Genomic DNA, 22,042 nt, shown 5'->3' with positions numbered 1-22,042 from the left:
TAATGCTTAGGGCAGCTGCTTTGAATCGGGCGTCCTTTTTAGTCCTTGTCAAAGAGACGCACGGTAACATGATGTAACTTGGCAGTCGGACGGGAGAGAGTGCGCGGCGGGCGGGCAAGTAGTTGGTGCCGGCGGTGGTGGGTGCAACAAGCCAACGCGCAGCCGACAAAGGGGGAGTTTCCTTACTTACAGAGAGCGTGCAATCCCTTCAAAAAACCCCGGTGACTTCAGATCCTCGGAGGTGGGTGATATGCACGGTGTGGGAGCACGTTTGCGTCTCTCCGCAGTCCGCTGACTTGGAGCAATAGAGGTTGTAGTAAGTGGAGCTGGAGCGGGAGCCCTGACTCTGGAGCCAGCGCGCGGCACTTTCTCCTCACGTTCAACTAAACAAATGGAATAATGTTAGCTTGAATTATATGCTTTTCAACGCTGGATAAAAAGAACATTTTGTTGGACTTGAAAGTTATTTAGATTTTTTTTTTTTTTTTTTTTTTGTTTAATATCTTTGGACATTATGAAGAAATATCCATGTTTCATTCCTGGGAGAGGATGACGTTTTGTTAATTGCTATTTTTTTTTTTTAAAGTAGTTTTGCTTACGTTTTGGGTCGCACGCGCTAACTTTTTTTTCCGCGGTACTTTTGAAAATGAGCAACATGAAGCGCGTGGGAGTTGCAGTTTTAATTTTAATGGCGGCCGCCGCGATAAGATGCGGAGATAGCGGCCGCGGCGACTCCACAGGTGAGAGGAGGGAAGACGCGGACGCGGAGTGGTCACAACACAAGTACCAATTACGGAGTCAAGGTCACTCGGCGAGGGCACGGGAGGGAGAGGAGAGTGCGGCTCCGCGGTCCCCGGGGCGAGAGGCTGCCGCAGACGTCTCCTCTTCACCCCGGAGCGTCAGACAAGCGCCGAACCAGAGGCAGCAGCAGCAGCAGCAGAGAGCGAACCGCAGGCAGAGCACCAGGCAGGGCGCCGCTGCGGGCAACCCGAGGAGGCTCATTGGGTAAGATTTACTGCCAATAAACGTGCACAGAAGTGATTAGAGTCAGATGTTGTCCAAGTTTTCAGTCAGTATGTTCAAGGAGATGTGCAGTTATCCAAGCATGGGGCATCCAAACTATAAGACTAGTCAAGTCATTGGAAATATGAAACTTGTACAGAGTGGGATATCTTGTCGACTAAAGACATGCCCTCTGAATAATCAATTAATCCAGTGTTGTTGTTTTGTTAAATCATGAAATAGTGATTGTTTTGCTTTCTTTATTTGTCACTGAAGTTTGCTCTCTAAAATGGTAAATCGTTCAGTTATCTATGTGTGGAATGAACTCATTAACTCAGACCGGAGCTTTTTTAATGGCATACCTGGTAATGCCTCAAGGCTGGATTTTAAAGGAATTAGTTGACTTAAAAAGGGTGTGGTTGAAGAGCTCAAAATCATTAAGCAGCTCTATGATCTGACCAAATATCTGATCCAAACCGCATTCTCAAGACCACAAGATTTCATGCTAAAATAACTATAGAAAATTTTAAAAAATACAGAATAAACTCACAATGTACTTGCGAATCCTTTTAATGCCATAAAATAATGCACATTTTGACATCCATTTTTATAGCAAACATCATCTCACAGAACAAGTTCCACCAAGGCCAGGACTACACCACTAAATGAAGGCTAACCCCAGTAAGGACTAAAACCAAACAGACTTATCTGTCCAAGCTGGTTATGTTCGAAAGGCTTCCTAATTCCATTTTAGGCTACTGTAAATTAACATTTCTGGGGCAGTCACATGTCAAAATAATCTCATGTTAATAACTAATAACACATGGTTGAACTTTTGAGGCGCTTTATCAATCATTATTTCATCATGTTGGACACAGACGAGCTTGTGTGGTTGCCCCCGGCTTCCTCCAAGGCGTCGCTACACTCCATTGATCTATTCTTGGTATTATCCTAATTTAAGTTCATCACACATAATAACGCCATAAATATATCACTTGCAAATATAGCCAAGTACAGTATGTCCTCCCACAATGATGACGTAACGCCTCACACACAAAATGACTACAAAGTGTTGTCTAATAAGTACAACATTTTTCAAAGTTATCATCCGGTTGAAAGAGGTTATCTGACTATTTTTAGATTCGGAGCAGGACATCTAAGGTCACTAAACAAATACTGGTGTTATTAGCTCTATCAGCCATTTAATACAACATGATTCCTGTTTAAATGGCCTGGGACTGGAGACTCAACCACACCACTTCAATATGTGTGCCCCATTTTGTTTATTTTGCCCCCAGCCAATATTTCTGTGGCTGGTGATCAGAAACACCTGTTGTTAGGATGGTCACTTCTCTGTCAGCGCTGCCATTTTCTTGTCTTTAATCTTTGTCCAAAAACAAAGTAATCAAAGTACACGATAGCTTGTTTTCATATTGTGAATCCAATGCGTCCACTGCTGTTTGTTCCACAGGACAAAGTATGATAATCACAGGATGGAGACTGTTTACATAATAATCAGGCGGGATTTGAGCGGCTCACCTTTGCAGACAATATAATGTCAATTTATTGCCCCTTTTGTTTGTCATGCGTTGGCAGTTTGGATATTATAATTTATAAGTACAATATAAACAGAGAATGTGTTTTCAACATGGGAATTTATCAGTTTTCTTGCAGTTTTGACATATACTTCTGAAGAAAGCACTCAAAATCTGTTCTCACTCCTCAGGTAAAATTATTGGTAAGTCAAAAAGTTGAAATACGGTTTTCTTTTATGAAAGGCCCCCCATTTACCCGTGTAAAAGTACTGGAAATTGGAAAGTATGTAAACTTTCTCCACTCTTCACCCAGTTTAACATTGTACTTCCTGATAATAGAGACTTTGGACAAAAATCTTTAAATCTGTGAGTCATTCAGCTATTACCTTCCTTTATCCCTTTTAATATGTTTCTATTGGAACATTTTGTCTTGATTCCATCATTGCCCCATCGGCCCCACGTTATCGCCAATGGTCCCTTTTCCATCAGAGGTAAAGAAGTACTTTTCTGAACGTATCTATCAATCTGACATCCTCAGAGATGCGTGACTGAGCCGAGGCCCTGACGATCTGTCCGGGGCACACGGAAAAGAGCTGCTCGTGAGCTCACATCCAACATGCTTTATTGCAGCGTCGGGGGGGGGGCGTCTTGCTTGACATTGCCAAAAGCAACATATCCTGGAGTTCGACGCTTTTAACACTTTGAAAACGTACGCCTCATCTGCTGCTTGTTAGAGAAAGTGTTCTTCATGACACATTTCCGTTTGGAATTCCCTCTTAGCTTTGCTCATTTAGTATAGCCCAAGGCAGTGCACTGTCTTTACATTGAGTTATTCCTGATGTTTTCTCTACACCTGTCAATGTGTAATAAGCAGGCCTATAGTCAAAAAGACAGGCACGTGGACTCATCTGTTTGAAGCTATAATGCTAATTACACTGTATAAAGCCCTTTATGACTTACATCTGTCTTGTGAAAAAAACGTGTTGAGTGATGTTCTTGGCACGCGCCTGGCCTGATGCTTTTGAGTCATATAGCCAGTTCTGTGATTCCTCTGTACCACTCATACCATGTAATGAGCACAAGGGGCCGGGGTCAAAGGTTGAAGCTTGTTATCTCCTCCAATCACAGCACGCCTGACATCTACTTACTGTAATTTAATGTGAAAGATGACGCGACACAGATCCATGCTAACTCGCGGCTGACTGTTGCCCCCGAGTTGTTCTTGCGGTCGGCTGCCTTCTCGTCTATCTCTCGCACTGCAGGGTTGGCTCACGCGGCAAGTGCAGATTGGAGAGTGTAACACATTCCAGTTATAACAGTTCAGGACCTGTCATATTTCATTTGTGCAGTCATTCATAAAAGACATGTCTCTTTATATTGGATATGGCTCACCTAATTCTTAAAACCCCGACCCATTCCAACCGTGTACTGGGCTTTTCTCCGCCAAATAAGTCTAGGATTTCAGGGAGGGACAACAAATGTATGACATCTTAATGCAACACCCACAAACCACAAACTGGGGCTTTATGAAGATAGTCGGGCCTAATTAAAGTTGAAGGTGAAGTAAATAATGTCTCAGCTTTGTTCTCTCTGCACAGCGAATCCCGACTTTGACTATTTACTCTCATCCCCCATTTCACACTTTCCTCTCCTGTCTAATAAAGCCTAGGGGCAACACAATCTTAAGAAAAAAATCAAAAAAGGTAATGAGAGGGATTGTTTGGGTGGAAAAATGTGTTTGAATGGGAGGAATTCATGACTTTGCTAAAGAAGTGCATTGGACAGGCCCGGACTCCTATGTGGGCTCTCAATGAAATAATGTTACATCGGTGACTCTGGAATTTTGTTTTACATAAAAGGCAATTATAGTGTATTCTCCAGAGAGATCATATCTTTAGGACAGCTAATTCTTAGAGATTTGAAAACAACCAAAGCAGCCCTGGAAGCATCTGACTTCAATGCAGAAGAAGCCTTTTATATTAGTGTGCTGGAGGGTGTTGTGTGTGTGCCATAATATAGCGTAACATATTGCATGTATCCCATCTGTTCAGGCCTAACGTATGTGGAGGTCAACAGTGCTGCTCGGGCTGGGCTGTGGCTCCAGGAACCAATCGCTGCATCAAACGTAAGTTACATGTTTGTACACATGCATTATCAAAGTAATGAGTTTTCAACATATACTGATTAGTGTCTATCTCGGTCTCAGTTTCAGTGTTTCATTCCCCATTTTGAGTAATTTACTGAATTTGTGTCAATGTTTATGTTTATTTTGTTAAATATGGGACAGTGCTCATTAAGTTAGTTCAACATGTAAAGATGCCAGAGTTAGCCATACAGGCTAATTTTCATCTGTAGTCCCATTTTCAGGTGTCTGGAGATAGAAAACAGGACATGTTAGAGGCACAGAATACTCTAATAATACTACTAATAAATGGAAGACCATTGAGATGCAATAGTTTTAATTTAGCTGTGCACAACGATATGGACATTTTAGGCCAATACCGATGTTACTGGAAAAGCTTGGCCCAATATATATATATATATATATATATATATATATATATATATATATATATATATATATATATATATAGTGTCCGTTACTCTGTCAGTCCAGTCCTTGATCATTGGTGAGGTTTGTGTCAACAAGTTTTGTGTTGGCTTTTTGTCCTGCCGCCAAAAGTATGTTCCAAAGGTATCCGTTTATTGTGTTCATGTCAGGAGTCTTGAGGCCCAAGTACATCGCTCTAAAGTTGAGAGGTATGACAATGTCAAAATCAGTCTGCAGTGCATTGTGAACTCCAGTCCAATATTTTTGAGGAACAGGCCAGTTTCCAAACACGTGGTAGTGGTTTTCCTCCTGCTGCCACAGTTTCTACAACAGTTAGCATTTCCTTGTGAATAATGGACTCTATGACATGGTGTACTGAAAAGAAAAAAAAATCCCGCAAAATTCCCTCCAGATATCTGTGGTCCTCCACTGGGATGTACACATATTTTCCTACTTCTCGTCCGTCAAAACTTTCTATCTCCCATAGAGTAGCTGTCCAGATTTGCAATGCATTGATACAATTTAGATACTATTCTCCTTGAAAGTTCTGATTTATAAGCCTTGATAAAACATTCAGTTAGAGAGTTATAATGGTCATTACTTTGTTTAATTTCTTGGTTATAATTACTCCTTATTTGTAAATATCTATAAAAGTCCAGTTTCTCCAAGCCAAAGGATTCTTTCAACATATCAAACCTTTTCATGTGATTATCTTTTACAATCTTGTGAAAAATCTTTACCTTTTGTATTTCAGATCTTGAATCTCATGTCAGTTCTATTTGGTACAAAAGCTTGGTCATAAGACAATGTATGTTTTGCCTTGCTCATTCCATGTTGTAAGCACAGATTTTACCCAGGGATTCTTAACTTCTTTCAAATGGCTCAACCGCTTGTCATCTGCCAGTAAAACCAGTACAGGAATCCCAGCACAACTTTAATCTCAATATTCTTCCATTGAGGTTATGGGTCACACCAGTACAGTAACACTCTGTTTTCAGATAAAGTAAACCCCATCCTCCTTTTTTCTTTTGATATTTGTAGAGTTTTGAATTGGATTCGAGGTTTTTGTCTTGCCATACACATCTTGAGATTGTTTTATTCCACTTATCAAACAGACGGAATAGATAGAAAAACTGGGCAAAACAAAAACATTTTTAGTTTCAAGCAATACGGGATAAGATTAAATTTTTTGACATATTTCTTTATAGTGGAGAAAAGAGGAATATAGTTTTTCTCTGAGATTTTTGATAGTTACTTTTTGTAGTACTACACCTAAATGTTTACGAGATTTTGTTTGCCATTTAAATGGGTAGGGTTTTCTAAAGGACAGAGGTGGTCGCCAGTTTCAGAGAATTTCATGAAGGAAATGCATCGCATTGGGGTTGGAAATTTCTGGTTTGGTCAATATAGTAGGACATTATCTGCAAAAATAATATGTTCTTTACCAGTGAGTTTTTAAATGTTGAGTTAGAACACATAATAATTTTCTTTGTTTGTTTGACAGGGCTATAATTTATTTAGCACTATTTTTAGGTACAGGTAGAATAGGCTATCACGAAAGAATTGTGGCAGTTAAAGGCGCAATGGACGATTTTTCGGCGATTTGAGAACGTAGGACCCGTGTATCAGTCCCGTGCGGACTGATACAACACACACGTGCGTTTGTTTATTAGCGCGACGGATCGCATCACATCTCTCGTCTCCCGTAGATTTCCGTCTACTTCTGTGTCAGCTCGAACTGTCTTTCTCCGTCTTCATTTTGTCCCGTACACTGAGGGAACTATATTATGATAGATCCATGCGCTTAGGCACACGGAAACGTGGGACGAGCCTGACGCGGCTGCAGGTGAGCGGTAGGTGCGTTTTATGATTGATACGTGGCAGGACTAATTGGTAGTCCACGCCACGAGGAAATAAGACTCAGATTTGGGCCAAAAAAAATTGTCCATTCAACCTTTAAGAACAATTTGAGGCCTCTGTTGTCAAATAATTTCTAACGTGTTTACAGTTCACCAGATTAAATAAAATTGTATTTCTTTTCTTTTCATTTTTAACATGCTTTTCAAATGGCAATCGAGAGTCCATAATTATACCTAAATTCTTGTACTCTTCTACCACTTATAGGGCTCATCTACCATAACCGTTGGATCTAAAATACACTGAAATAAATGTTTCTGGTACTTTTGAGATTGATGTTCACCTGATTTAAAAATGGGGGTGATCACAGCTGTTTTCCACGCAGTCCTTCATTACAGGTAGTTAATTAATCAATCAATCAATCAATCAATCAATCGTTCGGTACGTCGACTATGGCTACAACAGTTAGTGGCAACAGACGAGGGGTTCTTTGAAGGAGCCGGAGGAGTGAAGAGAGACACAATAATCACTATTGGAGTTAATGTGTATTAAATGATGGAACAAAAAATAAACAGTGCAATATGGAATAACACTGATGAACTAGTTCCATATCTGTCGAAAAATGAAATAGTTCAGGAACAACATGTTTATTCTGGATCTCAGAAATTAGTTCAAAGAAAAATTATAATTGCAGTAGTTCGTGTCTACGCACGAGTTTGTTAGAGTGCAATAATCCACAGTTCGAAAAGCACAAATTTGTCACTGACTCAAATTGGGGAATGAGGACTTTTTCCCATTCAAATGATATACTATTTTGTTTAAAAAAGAAAAAATCACTATGGCAACTGTCGTAATTCTCATTATTCTGAAAGGGATACTTCTTACTCAGGGATTTAAAGTAGACTCATTCATTTTGGGACGGCAAACCAAAATGACAGGACATTTGACTATTTTTATTTCATTGACAGAGTGCAATCCTGAGCAGGCAGACTAAAAAATAACAGCCTTAATGGTTACTAATGGCAGACCTGACAAGTCAAAATTGCTCCATGAAACAGTTCCCAAGGTGTTATTTCCCCCATTGCTCGTGTTTCTCATGCACTGCTTGCCTTTTACTTTCATGTCTGATCCAGCACTTAGCCCTTGGCTCTTATTGACTCGAGCCCTTCATTATTTTGGGTGTAACTACCTTCATTTTATTTAACCACAACAGAATATTGGACGAGCGTGCTGCCAGATAATTAAAAGTACAGGACACCGACTGCGAGTAATTAACTCCTTCAAACACTGCATCTCTGTCTGCCTTTCTAGACAGCTTGTCATCTGTGACCTATATTTGACAAGACTCGACCTCTAAATAGCCATACATTATTTGGCGTTTTCACATTGCGTGTCATGTTTCAATTTCAAACCACTGTTCTCTGTTAAAGCCTGAAATAACAGGTTGGTCAGGGCTTTTTTTAGCACAAGATATCTATACTTTTTACAATGTAAGTAAAACCAACACAGCAATCATCCTTCCACCACCAAGAAAGTCCTCTGTAGGTGCACTCCATGTCTGAAACTTGTTTACCATTTTCCCTGTGTCTCCTGTGCTAATTATCCCGCTCACACGCACACACATTTGAGCCGCTCGATTGCACAACAAACTGATTGGCTACAGAACCCTCCTAATTAGATTTCTGTTTTCCTGCTCAAAGCAAAAAGCCCTCTGCAACATTTAAAGTACAAGCTTTAGGTGCAGCAATCCAGTTAGTAAGTTATAATTTTCATTGAGCAGAAAGGAGTTTTAACTGTTATGACTTTGCAGGGTAAGATCCCTAGTGCTGATGGATCATGTTTTTGTTTTTTTCATGTAATCATTTAAAATCTGTTTAACCCCAGTACAAATATATTTTAAACACATCTGTTATGGTCCAATTGAGACCATTGTCTGTTCTCTGCATCTGCATTATAGTGTTTTATTCTCCGTGATGCAGGAGAATTGTTAACATGCTAATGTTTGTTAGTTGTACCACGATGACCAAACTTGCTCGCTCTATCTGAAAGTTTTGAGGAGTGCTTATAAACTCATCACGCTGAATAATTTGTATGTTAGAAATGCATTAGGAAAGTGAGGAATACATGTGGATTGCTGCAAAAAGTGTAAAGGAGAAATATGATATTGCTATTTAATTATGACTCTCTGTCTACGTGATATTTTTAAACCTACATTTATCACTCTGAGTCTGATTTTTTCCAATAATCACTACTAAGTGCAGGGATGTGGTCGAGGGTAGGGGGTAGGTAAAAACAGGATGTGCACTTGAGCCTCAGTTGCAGGACAATACAGGATTACTCGAACATGCAGGAATCAATCAAACTTCTACTTTGAGTAAACTAATAATGAGGAAACTGTTGTAACAACGTTAATGGCTCATTAAAGTTGATTTTGCATAATAAATTCCCTTTTAAAATGAGCTAGTTCTGTTTTTCACATTTTTACAGCACTCAAAATCAGGTATAGTACCTTAAATTTTCTCTGCCGTTGGACTCATGAACACTTTTTAACACCTTTATCTATAATTTAATCAATCACTTTCTGCACTAAATCTGTAAATTTGAATGTAAATTTTGTCTACATAGTAAGCCTATTTTTATTTTTTTTTATGTTACACCAGATCACCAAAGCAAGTTCCTATGTTTGTGAATTTTTTTCATTGGCAATTGCCATAAACTTTCTCTGATTCTAAATTTGCCCAGATTGTATGACACATAAAAAATAACTCTTTCGTTTAGCTGTGCCCTTCACACACATCATGCTCCATATTTTGCCCCCAGACTTAGTGTTAATGGGAGCCTCTTCCAGGTTGCTCTTTTGCTACCTTCACAACATTAACGCTGGCGTAAAGAGGCTGTACTTGGCTGCTGGAGTGGGATGGTGCAAGTACATATATGGTGATAGCGTTTAGTTATTGGGCCGATATATGAAACATTTTGAATATCGGCCATCGGCTGTAATTTTGTCATCAAGGCTGATTTTGATGAGCAATATAGCTAGAAAGGACCCGTGGAAGGACCCCTCCTTCTCGGCTTCCAGACCACGCTCTTCTTCTGCACAGCACAGAAGAGCTCCATGTACAAACGGTAAGATTCCTTCCTCCCTCTAACCTGATGCCAAAGTTTACAGCGTGGATTTAACCAATACGACGTGACTGTAAAATGAAAGTAATGTCCCGTGACACTACTACCAGTTGCTCTGGTTTGTTGAAAGGCAGTTGAAACATAGTTGAACATTTCCCAAAGTACAATGGGTGACGTACAAAACATCAGAGTGGGCTTTCTTTTTTATAATCCACTTGCTGTAAATGTTATGAGAAACCTCTTACTTACCCTGGGACAGGAATAATACACAGTGGAGAACGCAAAGTGAATCACTTCTTTGCAAGTACAAGTTTTGTGTTGTCTTCCGTATTAATTTTATAGAGATGAAACTGACTTACATAGTGCTTTCCATTAGATTCTCCTGAGATTTTCTGGTGAAAATCTTATAACTTATAAAAATTGCAAAACTGCCTTTCATCGAGTGTATTCTTAATTATTAAATAAATATGATAAGAATAAGATATATGATAGGAATAAGTAAAGTCAATAAATAAATACATAAACCATTTTATTGCCTAGTTAGGCCCGAGCGCCACAAGCTGGCGAGAGGCCTATTAATCTCGTAAGGTCGTGCGAAGCACGGCTGCGAAAGTGCGCACGCAGTGCGCACGAAATCGAGCGCGAAGCGCTCGCCCACTTCCAAACACTCACTAACGCACTCCTTCACTCATGCACGCCCCGTGCATACTAATTAGTAGTAGGAAAATGGAACATTACCGTTGTAAACGGGCGAAGCCCGTGCAAAAGTGCGCACTAAACGAGCACTTTACATTGAGATGAAGACCGCGAAGCGGTCGTCATCCCCATATAAAGCACTCATTTGCGCTAAGTACCTCACGAATACGTTCCCCATCTCTTGCATGTTCCGTGCATATAAGCATGTAATGCAAAAATTGTACATTATTACTGTATAGAGGGCCAAAAACACAAAGTGGGCGGAGCCCACTCAAAATTAACGAAAGTACCCGTCAGTGACCAGGGACCCACACCATGAGGTAGGAAAGCGCGAGCGCTTTCCGAAAATGTATAGTTTATGATATTTGAAAAATGGGAAACATTGTTTTCACATCGGAATATTATTAGGCCCGAGCCCCAGCAGGGCGGAGGGCCTATTGCTCCCGCAACGCTGCCGAAGGCAGCGTTGCAACTGTCTGACCAAACATGCGGGCGCAGCCCGCATGTTTGGTACCCCGTCGCCCCTGGCAAGTACAGTGAACTAGCCCATGCCGAAGGCATGGATCATGCATACTTACTCCTGCTATGACAGAAATAGTCAACAATGAGTGAATGGGCGTAGCCCATTCACTCATTGTTGACAACAGCAGCGCGAAGCGCTGCATTCCTCCAAAATCACTCCTGGCATCGTCCCGTACGCGAGAATCCATGCCGCAGGCATGGGCCATGCTTGTATCTGCTCAAATCAATGGAAGTCTATGGGGAGTGGGCGGGGCATCCCGACGGAATAGGGAGTGACGAGCGCGTAAGCGCTCGTAATGATGATTCCACCCCATGGCGGCATCGGGAAGGCTTAGAGCTTTCAAACGATGTATAATTTGTTGTTATAGTGGAAACGGCTATATTGTTTTTGCTAAAAATATTATTATTAGGCCCGAGCGCCACAAGCTGGCGAGAGGCCTATTAATCTCGTAAGGCCGTGCGAAGCACGGCTGCGAAAGTGCGCACGTAGTGCGCACGAAATCGAGCGCGAAGCGCTCGCCCACTTCCAAACACTCACTAACGCACTCCTCCACTCATGCACGCCCCGTGCATACTAATTAGTTGTAGGAAAATGGAACATTACCGTTGTAAACGGGCGAAGCCCGTGCAAAAGTTCGCACTAAACGAGCACTTTACATTGGGATGACGACCGCTTCGCGGTCGTCATCCCCATATAAAGCACTCATTTGCGCTAAGAATGAAGTTGCCCAATCAGCGCAGGTTTGGTGTCTTGGTTGCCAGATTGTCATTACAAATAAATGCAGTTAGTGCGTTATATGTTACAGTTGTGTGCGCTGCCGCGCCAGCAGCGCTACTACACTAGTGGCGCACGCTGCGCTTGCACTTTGCATAAGACGGGTTGCCAGATTGGGGGCCCTATTAACGCCTCGGGGCCCTACGCGGCTGCTTAGTTCGCTTATAGGCTGGGCCGGCCCTGCGTGGAGCTGCAAATATACTGTCACAAATGGGAAAACGCCAAATCTTTGAAATGTTCACATTTACGCTTCACACATTAACAAACTCCTCCATGGGCAATAGCTCGATCAAGCTTTACTTTGGGAAATATCATCTACACAAGCGGAGCATCAAAAGTTATCTATATTTATATTCCAAGTGCTACGGTCTCTGTGCGGCGGAGCAGCAAATTTGACTGACACTTGTGTTGATTTGCACTGGATTGGCCATGTCCAATGTGTCGCCGTCTGTCAAGTTCTTTTTTAATTCAACGCACAATAAGGGCGCCATCTTTATCAAGTCGAAAGCGCAGAGTCGGAAGGCCGGCGGCCCGCGAGGGCTGTTGGATGCCGCTTGCGGCTTTAATATTTTTCTTGTTCTTCTTCAGCGCTTTGAACTCTAATTTGACCCCCTGAACATGCTCAAAAACTCACCAAACTTTGTCCAAAATTCAAAATCGGCGAAAAATTTTGTTTTTTCTGGGCCATTTTTTTTTTCGTTAAAAAATTGCGCGACAGCGCCACCGACAAAAGTCAAAATACATTGCGCCTATGGGAGACGCCCCGAGGTCAACTTTGTCGTAGAGCTACCAAATTCGGGACACGCATTCCTCTTGTGAGGACAAAAAAAAAATATTACTGTGGCCACGCCCCCAGACTTACCCTATGCCCGCCATCTTCCTTTGAAAATGAAAACAAGCTGTGTTAGCCATTTTGTTCACGTCAAACTTTGACGAACTCCTAGGGCGTTTTGCCCACCGACTTCAAAATCGGCGTACGTCCTCTGGACAAGTGGGGCATCTAAAGTTATCCAATTTTTTGAGATACCTTTTACGGTCTGTGTGCGGCGCAGCCGCAAAGTTGGACAACTTATTTTGGAATATTGCAGATCTAGAAATTGCTCCCATTTGATCAAAACCAGTCCGATTAGGACCAAATTTGAATCAGTTGTTCAACTTTCTAGTTTGGACCAGTTTAGGCTGACAAAATTGAAATGGCCACGATAGCGCCCCCTACAGAGTGACCTTTAAATTAACATTGAAGGTCAAAAATTAGTTTTAGCAAAATTGTCTAAACTTTACCCAAAATTCTATTTTGCCGTCCCGATCACAAAAGCCAATCACAAAAATGCCTAAATTTTTACGGCGTAGTCGTAGCGATGACAGAAACCTCCCATGTTATCCCTATGGGAAAACCACAAAATCTCTCAAATTACCACATTTTTATGTTTTACACTTTAACGAATTCCTCCTAGTGCGTTTTGCCCACCAACCTCAAAATCGGTGTACGTCCTCTAGACAAGTGGGGCATCTAAAGTTATCCAAATTTTAAGGATAGCTTTTACGGTCTCTGTGCGACGGAGCCGCAAACGTTTCCCTGAATTCTGACTATTTGGCCTTCAGAGTGGCCTATAAACAATAGAGTTTTTCCAAATGACATGACATTTTGCACTAAATTCTAATTTGCCATCCTGATCATACAAGTATGAGAGCCAAAGTCATATTTTGTACGGCGTAACCGTAGCGATGACAGAAACGTCCCATGTTATCCTTATGGGAAAATCGCAAAATCGCTCAAATCACCACATTTTTACGCTTCACACTTTAACGAACTCCTCCTAGGGCGATTAGCCGATCAAACTCATATTTGGGGAAAATCATCTACACAAACGGGGCATCAAACGGGGCCAAATCCTTGAAATGTTCACATTTACGCTTCACACTTTAACAAACTCCTCCTAGTGCGTTTGGCCCACCGACCTCAAAATCGGTGTACCTCCTCTAGACAAGTGGGGCATCTAAAGTTATTCAAATTTTATGGATAACATTTACGGTCTCTGTGCAGCTGAGCCGCAAACTTTTCGCAGAATTTGGACTATTTGGCCTTCAGAGTGGCCTATAAACAAGAGTTTTTCCAAATGACATGACATTTTGCACACAATTCTCATTTGCCATCCCCAAATTAAAAGTATGGGAGCCAAAGTCATATTTGGTAAAGCGTAGCCGTAGCGATGACAGAAACATCCCATGTTATCCTTATGGGAAAATCGCAAAATCGCTCAAATCACCACATTTTTATGCTTCACACTTTAACAAATTCCTCCTAGGGCGATTGTCCGATCAAACTCATATTTGGGGAAAATCATCTCCACAAGCGGGGCATCAAAAGTTATTCATATTTATATTCTAAGTGGTACAGTCTTTGTGTGGCGGACCCGCAAATAGATGTCACAAATGGGAAAACAGCGAAATCTCTAAAATGTTCACATTTATGCTTCACACTTTAACAAACTCCTCCCTGGGCAATAGCTCGATCAAGCTTAACTTTTGGGAATATCATCTACACAAGCGGGGCATCAAAAGTTATCCATATTTTTATTCCAAGTGCTACGGTCTCTGTGCGGCGGCGCAGCAAATTTGACTGACACTTGTGTTGATTTGCACTGGATTGGCCATGTCCAATGTGTCGCCGTCTGTCAAGTTCTTTTTTAATTCAACACACAATAAGGGCGCCATCTTTATCAAGTCGAAAGCGCAGAGTCGGAAGGCCGGCGGCCCGTGAGGGCCGTTGGATGCCGCTTGCGGCTTTAATTTTTCTTGTTCTTCTTCAGCGCTTTGAGCTCTAATTTGACCCCCTGAACATGCTCAAAAACTCACCAAACTTTGCCCAAAATTCAGAATCGGCGAAAAATGTTATTTTTTCTGGGCCATTTTTTTTTTTCGTTAAAAAATGGCGCGACAGCGCCACCGACAAAAGTCAAAATACATTGCGCCTATGGGAGACGCCCCGAGGTCAACTTTGGCGTAAAGCTACGAAATTCGGGACACGCATTCCTCTCTTGAGGACAAAAAAAAAATATTATTGTGACCACGCCCCCAGACTTACCCTATGGCCGCCATCTTCCTTTGAAAATGAAAACACGCTGTGTTAGCCATTTTGTTCACGTAAAACTTTGACGAACTCCTCCTAGGGCGTTTTGCCCACCGACTTCAAAATCGGCGTACGTCCTCTGGACAAGTGGGGCATCTAAAGTTATCCAATTTTTTGAGATACCTTTTACGGTCTGTGTGCGGCGCAGCCGCAAAGTTGGACAACTTATTTTGGAATATTGCAGATCTAAAAATTGCTCCCATTTGATCAAAACCAGTCCGATTATGACCAAATTTGAATCAGTTGTTAAACTTTCTAGTTTGGACCAGTTTAGGCTGACAAAATTGAAATGGACGCGATAGCGCCCCCTACAGAGTGACCTTTTAAATTAACATTGAAGGTCAAAAATTAGTTTTACCAAAATTGTCTAAACTTTACCCAAAATTCTATTTTGCCGTCCCGATCACAAAAGCCAATCACAAAAATGCCTAAATTTTTACGGCGTAGTCGTAGCGATGACAGAAACATCCCATGTTATCCCTATGGGAAAACCACAAAATCTCTCAAATTACCACATTTTTATGTTTTACACTTTAACGAAGTCCTCCTAGTGCGTTTTGCCCACCAACCTCAAAATCGGTGTACGTCCTCTAGACAAGTGGTGCATCTAAAGTTATCCAAATTTTAAGGATAACTTTTACGGTCTCTGTGCGACGGAGCCGCAAACGTTTCCCAGAATTCTGACTATTTGGCCTTCAGAGTGGCCTATAAACAATAGAGTTTTTCCAAATGACATGATATTTTGCACTAAATTCTAATTTGCCATCCTGATCATAAAAGTATGAGAGCTAAAGTCATATTTTGTACGGCGTAACCGTAGCGATGACAGAAACATCCCATGTTATCCTTATGGGAAAATCGTACAATCGCTCAAATCACCACATTTTTATGCTTTACACTTTAACGAACTCCTCCTAGGGCGATTGTCCGATCAAGTTCATATTTGGAGAATATCATCTACACAAGCGGGGCATCAAAACTTATCCATATTTTTATTCCAAGTGTCACGATCTCTGTGTGGCGGACCTGCAAATATATGTCAGAAATGGGAAAACAGCGAAATCTCTGAAATGTTCACATTTACGCTTCACACTTTAACAAACTCCTCTAAGGGCAATAGCTCGATCAAGCTCATATTTGGGGAAAATCATCTACACAAGCGGAGCATCAAAACTTATCCATATTTTTATTCCAAGTGTCACGGTCTCTGTGTGGCGGACCCGCACATTTGACCGACATTTGTGTTCATTTGCACTGGATTTGCCATGTCAATTGTGTCGCCGTCTGTCAAGTTCTTTTTTAATTCAACACAATAAGGGCGCCATCTTTATCAAGTCAAAAGCGCAGAGTCGGAAGGCCGGCGGCCCGCGAGGGCCGTTGGATGCCGCTTGCGGCTTTAATTCTTCTTTCTTTCTTTCTTTCTTTCTTCTCGGGACCAACCCCCCTATTTTTCACCCAGTGAACATTGACGAAAAGTCACAAAAATTTGCACACCTCTAAAAATCGTGCCTCTCTACATTCTGGCTATTTCCCTTTTCTAAAATAAAAAAAATTGGCGCGTCAGCGCCCCCAAATGTACCAAAAATGCATTGAGAGATGGGAAATGACCCAAAAAAAATCTGATCGTAGAATCATGAAATTTGGCGCAGAGGTAGATGGTGACAAGACAAGTAAAAAATATTATTACGGCAACGCCGTCCGCCCAACCAAATGTCGGCCATATTGCTTCAAAAATGGCTATACATGACTTCGGAGTTTTTCCAAACGTCGTACTTTTACGAACTCCTCCCAGGGCGTTGGCCCTAAAAAGCTGAAATTTGGTGAAAATGCTACTGAGGAGTGGGACATCAAAAGTTATCCAAATTACATTGATACCTGTCACGGTCTCGGTGCGGCGAAGCCGCAAACTGTAGCAAGAATTTCAGAAATCTCCCAAATTTAACATTTCTGCCGTTTGCGCAGATAAAGTCTGAATTGCGTCAAATTAGAATCAGTTGTTAAACTCTTTGCCCTAAACCTACTTGAAGTGAAATAAATTAATTTGGAGCCACAGTGCCCCCTACAGATGTTATATGGAGGTTAAATATTTAGTTTTGCGAAATTATATGAAATTTGACACACAACTCAATTTTGGCATCCCCATCAAAAAAGTCAATGAGACCCATGTCATAATTGTAATGGCTTTGCCGTAACGATGACCGAAACCTTCCATGTTATTCCAATGGGGAAATCGCCAGAACATGTTTACACTTTAGACTTTCACAAACTCCTCCCAGGCATAAGCCCTATTAACCTGAAATTTGGTGAGACTCATCTTCAGGACCATCAAAAGTTATCCACATTTTTATTCAAAGAGTCACTGTGTCTGTGCGGCAAAGCCGCACATTTTGCCAAGAATTCAAAATAAAATTGCTTTTTGATGGTAAAACAAAGGGGAGAAGATGTGACAGCGTCACAGATTCAGCAGTAGGCGTAATAAAAGGACAATTGGGGCGCGTTAACGCCCCCTCCTCTTGCGGCGTGGCGGCGGCGTGGCGAGGGCAGATCATTGCCGCTTGCGGCTATATTTAGACTTATCTTTGAAAGAGAAACAATGTTAAATTGTTTTGTCAATAATTACAATTTCATTTTTTATTGCAGGCAAAAAAATACAATATTCATTCATTTAATTTATTTATTCAGGGAAAACTGTTAAAACACAACCTAAAATAAATAACAAAGAAAGACAGGATAATAAAACACAAATAAAACATTCAATAAAATGAACCAATACACAAAAACACATTTATACATACAGTATATTATACCATATAAAACAAGTGCATCGGCACTGCAGGTAGTCCTTGACCAGATCTTTAAAATCATTAAAAGGCATAAATTGAAAGTTGTTGAAAGCCTTTTTTCCTGTCTCTGTGTTAACACGATGGGATTTTAAGATAAAAATGTCCTGAGACCTCAAACGGTGAATAACTGAACTGATGCAATAAACTTGATAAATAATCAGGCAAAAATGCAAACTAGAGCCTTACAAACAAAAGGCAGTGCTGTTCTCTTCTCACATCCAATGATTGCTATTCTACTTTAGAATATAATTCACAATGGTGAGTCCTGTATCCTTCTCCTGTAATGAACCTCAGAGCTGAATGATAAACCGAGTTCAGAGGTTTTAACAAAAATGCATAATACCACCATAATCTGGAACTGAAATAAATGTAGCCTGCATTAACTAAGATATATGGTACTAATTCACCCAGCCTAGTGCAATATTTGTAAAAATGTTGTGAGCATGGGAGCTGAAGTGGGGAAAAAGAAGAACGCATCAAACATGTGGAATCATTTAAAGGTCTGTCATCTTCAAATATCCCAAGGCTAAACTACAAGGTGAACTACATCTGCACAAAAATACATGTGCATGCTTATCAATTGAAATTGCGCTGTCAAAATCAATGTTCAAGTAATGTTCTATTTGCGTGTATTTTTCATAAAGTTATATTTTAATTGAACTTTGGTTATTTAATAATTCAATACTTGATGCGTTACTACCGTGTTTTTATTCATAAGAAAATCGTCCGACCATACTTATATAATACTTGTACTTACCATACTTATACATTTATATATACCATAAAAAGCAGCGTTGGCAATAACACCCATATTGGTCGACCTTTAGTTTGAACCAATGACTGTGGCATTCAAAAGCACCATCTGTGTGGGTCATCGCCTCATAGCCAGGCAGAAAGACCGAAGTGAGCTATAAAAATAAATAAATAATGAAAATAATAATAATAAGGTTAAGATAACATTTGGAAATACAGCCTTGGAATGTTGTTCCTTTATTTAATTAAACTTTTAATCACATTTGCAGGGAATTTTGCAGGATTTCTTTTTTTCATTACACTATGTCAAAGAGGCCATTATTCACAAGGAAATGCTAACTGCAACTGTTAACTGAAACTGTGGCAGCCAGGAAGAAAACCACTACCACGTGTTTGGAGACTGTCCTGTTCCTCAAAAACACTGGACTGGAGTTCACAATTAGAGATGCACCGATTGCAAAATTCTTGGCCGATACCGATTTCCGTTTTTTAAGGAGGTCTGACCCGGGTTTTCCGATACCGATTTTCTTTCTAGCCACGGATTTCCCCACAAACTAGCCAGTATTATGTATATGAAAAAGGTGCATGTATACAGGACACACATTTTATAATATAAAATGTAATTTATTTTGTGGAAAAATAGAAAAATAAATAACTATATATAAAAAATAATATATATATACAGAACAGGAACAAAAAGGAGCGTCATCTCTGATTGGCTGCTGCACCGCAGAAAAGTTGAACAAATCTGAACTTTTCTGCGGCGAAAAATTTTAACGCCTTGACGCTTATACGCCTGTCAAAGCGTCTAGAGTGGAAAATGCCAAAACGCACCCTACACGCCGCGCTCCACGCCGAAAAAGCAGGAATTACGCCGCGGAAAACGCAGGAGGTGTTCGACGCGCGTTTACATAGACTTTGAATGTAAACTGGACGCTTTGGCCGCCGTGCTCTGAATGAGTCTTGCTAGTTTTTAGCTGTTTTGCTCTGGGCGCGTTGAGCTGCTACGCACCGCGCATGCGGGTCAGTTTGATCGGCCTAAAAACGATTGGGGCCGATTGGACATAAAACCGGCTTTTTTAATCGGCGGCCGATTGATCGGTGTGAATAGAGATCTATTCACAATGCACTGCAGACTGTTTTTGACATTGTCATACCTCTCAATTTTAAAGCAATGTACTTGGGCCTCAAAACTCCTGACATGGACACAATTAATGGCCAGCAGGAAAAAGGGCCATCACAAAGAAATGCTTGACACAAACCTCACCAATGATCAAGAACTAGACTGACAGAGTAACAGACATTAGACATTTTTGTCTCTATTGTTTTTTTCCCTCCATCCCTTGTTTGGTAATGTGGGAGGTTTTGTCTATGGGAGTTTTTGTTTGTTTATAGGAGATCTTCTACTGAAAGTGTTTTTCAGACGTCCTATAAGTGATCTGTTCTTCTGTATCTACCTCTGTATCTTCCTGTGTTGAATCAATGAAATTTCCCCACATGGGACAATAAAGGAATATCTTATCTTATCTTATCTTATTAGACATCAGACATTTTGGACATAAGAGCCAAAAGCCCGCTTTCACCCCCGGATTAACTAAGACCAACCCAAGACTAAACCAAGACTCAAACAGGTCCTGAACCAGGAGATGCTGAGCACAGAATGCGCCACAGACCACGCACACATCTCTACTTATAAACTCGACTCGTGATCCTTAAACGAGGGCAGTCAGCAGCAGAGCAATGGGAGCGAATGATCCCGAAGTGCACCCCCAGACTGCTGCAATGACCCGCATTAGTCTCAATGCCAGGCCTCCGAGCCCTCGGTGATTGTGTTCTGTGCTCAGCACCCCATCGCTACGCATAGCTGGACACCTGAGTGCTCGCTGGGATGCTGCGTGGTTGGAGGACACAAGGAGAGAGCCCACTGTGGGACTGGGAAGGATTTTGGGTAAATGTGACGGTGACAGTTCGGATTTATCCAGTTTCCCAAATAAACGTTCCTCTTTAAGCTGAGCGCATGGTCCAGTCTGGTCCACACCGCACAGTACCAGGTGTCCAACGCCAGAGGTTGAGGTGTCCAGCAAAGAACTTTAAAAACTGAGTGCGCTGTTTATGTGAGTGGGAGAAAAAATACCCACTTAAAATTGGACTGTATTCATTATTCTATAATTTATAACTGTATGTGTTATTTATGCCCTGAAGGTTGTTCATTATGATTATCTCGTCCATGTGGGCATAGTAACACGACTCCAGTGCACTGGTATATACATGTATTAGTTACAATTCTGGTCATTCACAGAATGCACACACAAGAATTCAGTTTCACAAAATGTTTAGGAGAGACAAAAAAACAAGCCAGCACAGCCATCACAGGAAGCTATGAACAAGCACTAATATCTGTAGTTTCCATTATATAAAAAAGATGAGCTGTCCTACATGTAAAGGTAGTAGTGTGAAACAGGGGAGTGCATGTGCGCAGGCCAGGCCTCGGTGGAAGCATCTGGTCCTTCTTATGGCTTGGCACTGGCCCAGGCCTGACTGGAGGCTGTGCTATCATCAGCTGAGAGGATCCCCACGGCCCGGCACCACGCCAACACCTGGGACCAGACAGGGGACAAGGAGACCTCCACGGAGACAGAGTATTCTTTGTCCACACCTTGGTTCGACCGGCCTGCCTTATGGGAAAACACATTTGCAGCCAGCGATGGAAACGGAACAAACCATTCGACAAGGATGAGAAGAGAAATAGATTGAAGTTGAGCCGTGTCCAAAACCTATTCACCAAAATGATTGAATATTAAAAGTGTCAACTGCTGGTTTCAGATTCTGTGTTTAGCTTTACAATACCTCGCTTGTTCACATGGCTTAGGCTCAGCACAAGTATTTGACAGGAATTTGAGTTGTCTCTACATTAAATTGTATGAAATGTGTCTGGATCTCCTTGGGTCTGTCAGAAAATTGTTCACTGGCTTTCATCGAGAGACTTGAGTTGCACTTGTGGCTTGGTATGGCTGGCATCATCTATTAGCTTCAAGAGAAATGGTTAAGGGAGTAGTGCACTGAAGTCTTCAATTAAAAAAAGTCCTATGAGCTTGTCAAAAAGAACATTGCTGGGCCATTTCCATTTACTGCCAGTAAACAGAAGTGCAAGTTTATCTATTTTATGGCTAACCAAGTAGTGTAGTTAAAAGCCAGTTTGCTTTTGTGGTCAGATGGTTAAGTGAAAGCAGGTGTTCACATGGCAATTTATTTACT

At 41.2% G+C, this 22,042-nt stretch overlaps 1 protein-coding gene across 1 annotated transcript in view; it reads left to right on the top strand.

Moving 5' to 3' along the window:
* The first annotated feature begins 605 nt into the window (after positions 1-605).
* The window catches only part of LOC140370501 (latent-transforming growth factor beta-binding protein 2-like), a 108,747-nt gene continuing 87,310 nt past the window's right edge, over positions 606-22,042 (top strand). Inside the window, exons 1-2 of the mRNA XM_072457666.1 lie at positions 606-1,005; positions 4,589-4,662. Coding sequence (XP_072313767.1) covers positions 647-1,005; positions 4,589-4,662 — 433 coding nt within the window. The 5' untranslated portion in view covers positions 606-646. The remainder of the gene's footprint in view (positions 1,006-4,588; positions 4,663-22,042) is intronic.

Source organism: Eucyclogobius newberryi, unplaced genomic scaffold (genome assembly GCF_026437365.1).
Source record: "Eucyclogobius newberryi isolate DKJ021-1_F unplaced genomic scaffold, fEucNew1.0.hap1 SCAF_21, whole genome shotgun sequence".
Taxonomy (NCBI): domain Eukaryota; kingdom Metazoa; phylum Chordata; class Actinopteri; order Gobiiformes; family Gobiidae; genus Eucyclogobius; species Eucyclogobius newberryi.
This window is presented reverse-complemented; position numbering and strand designations above follow the sequence as displayed.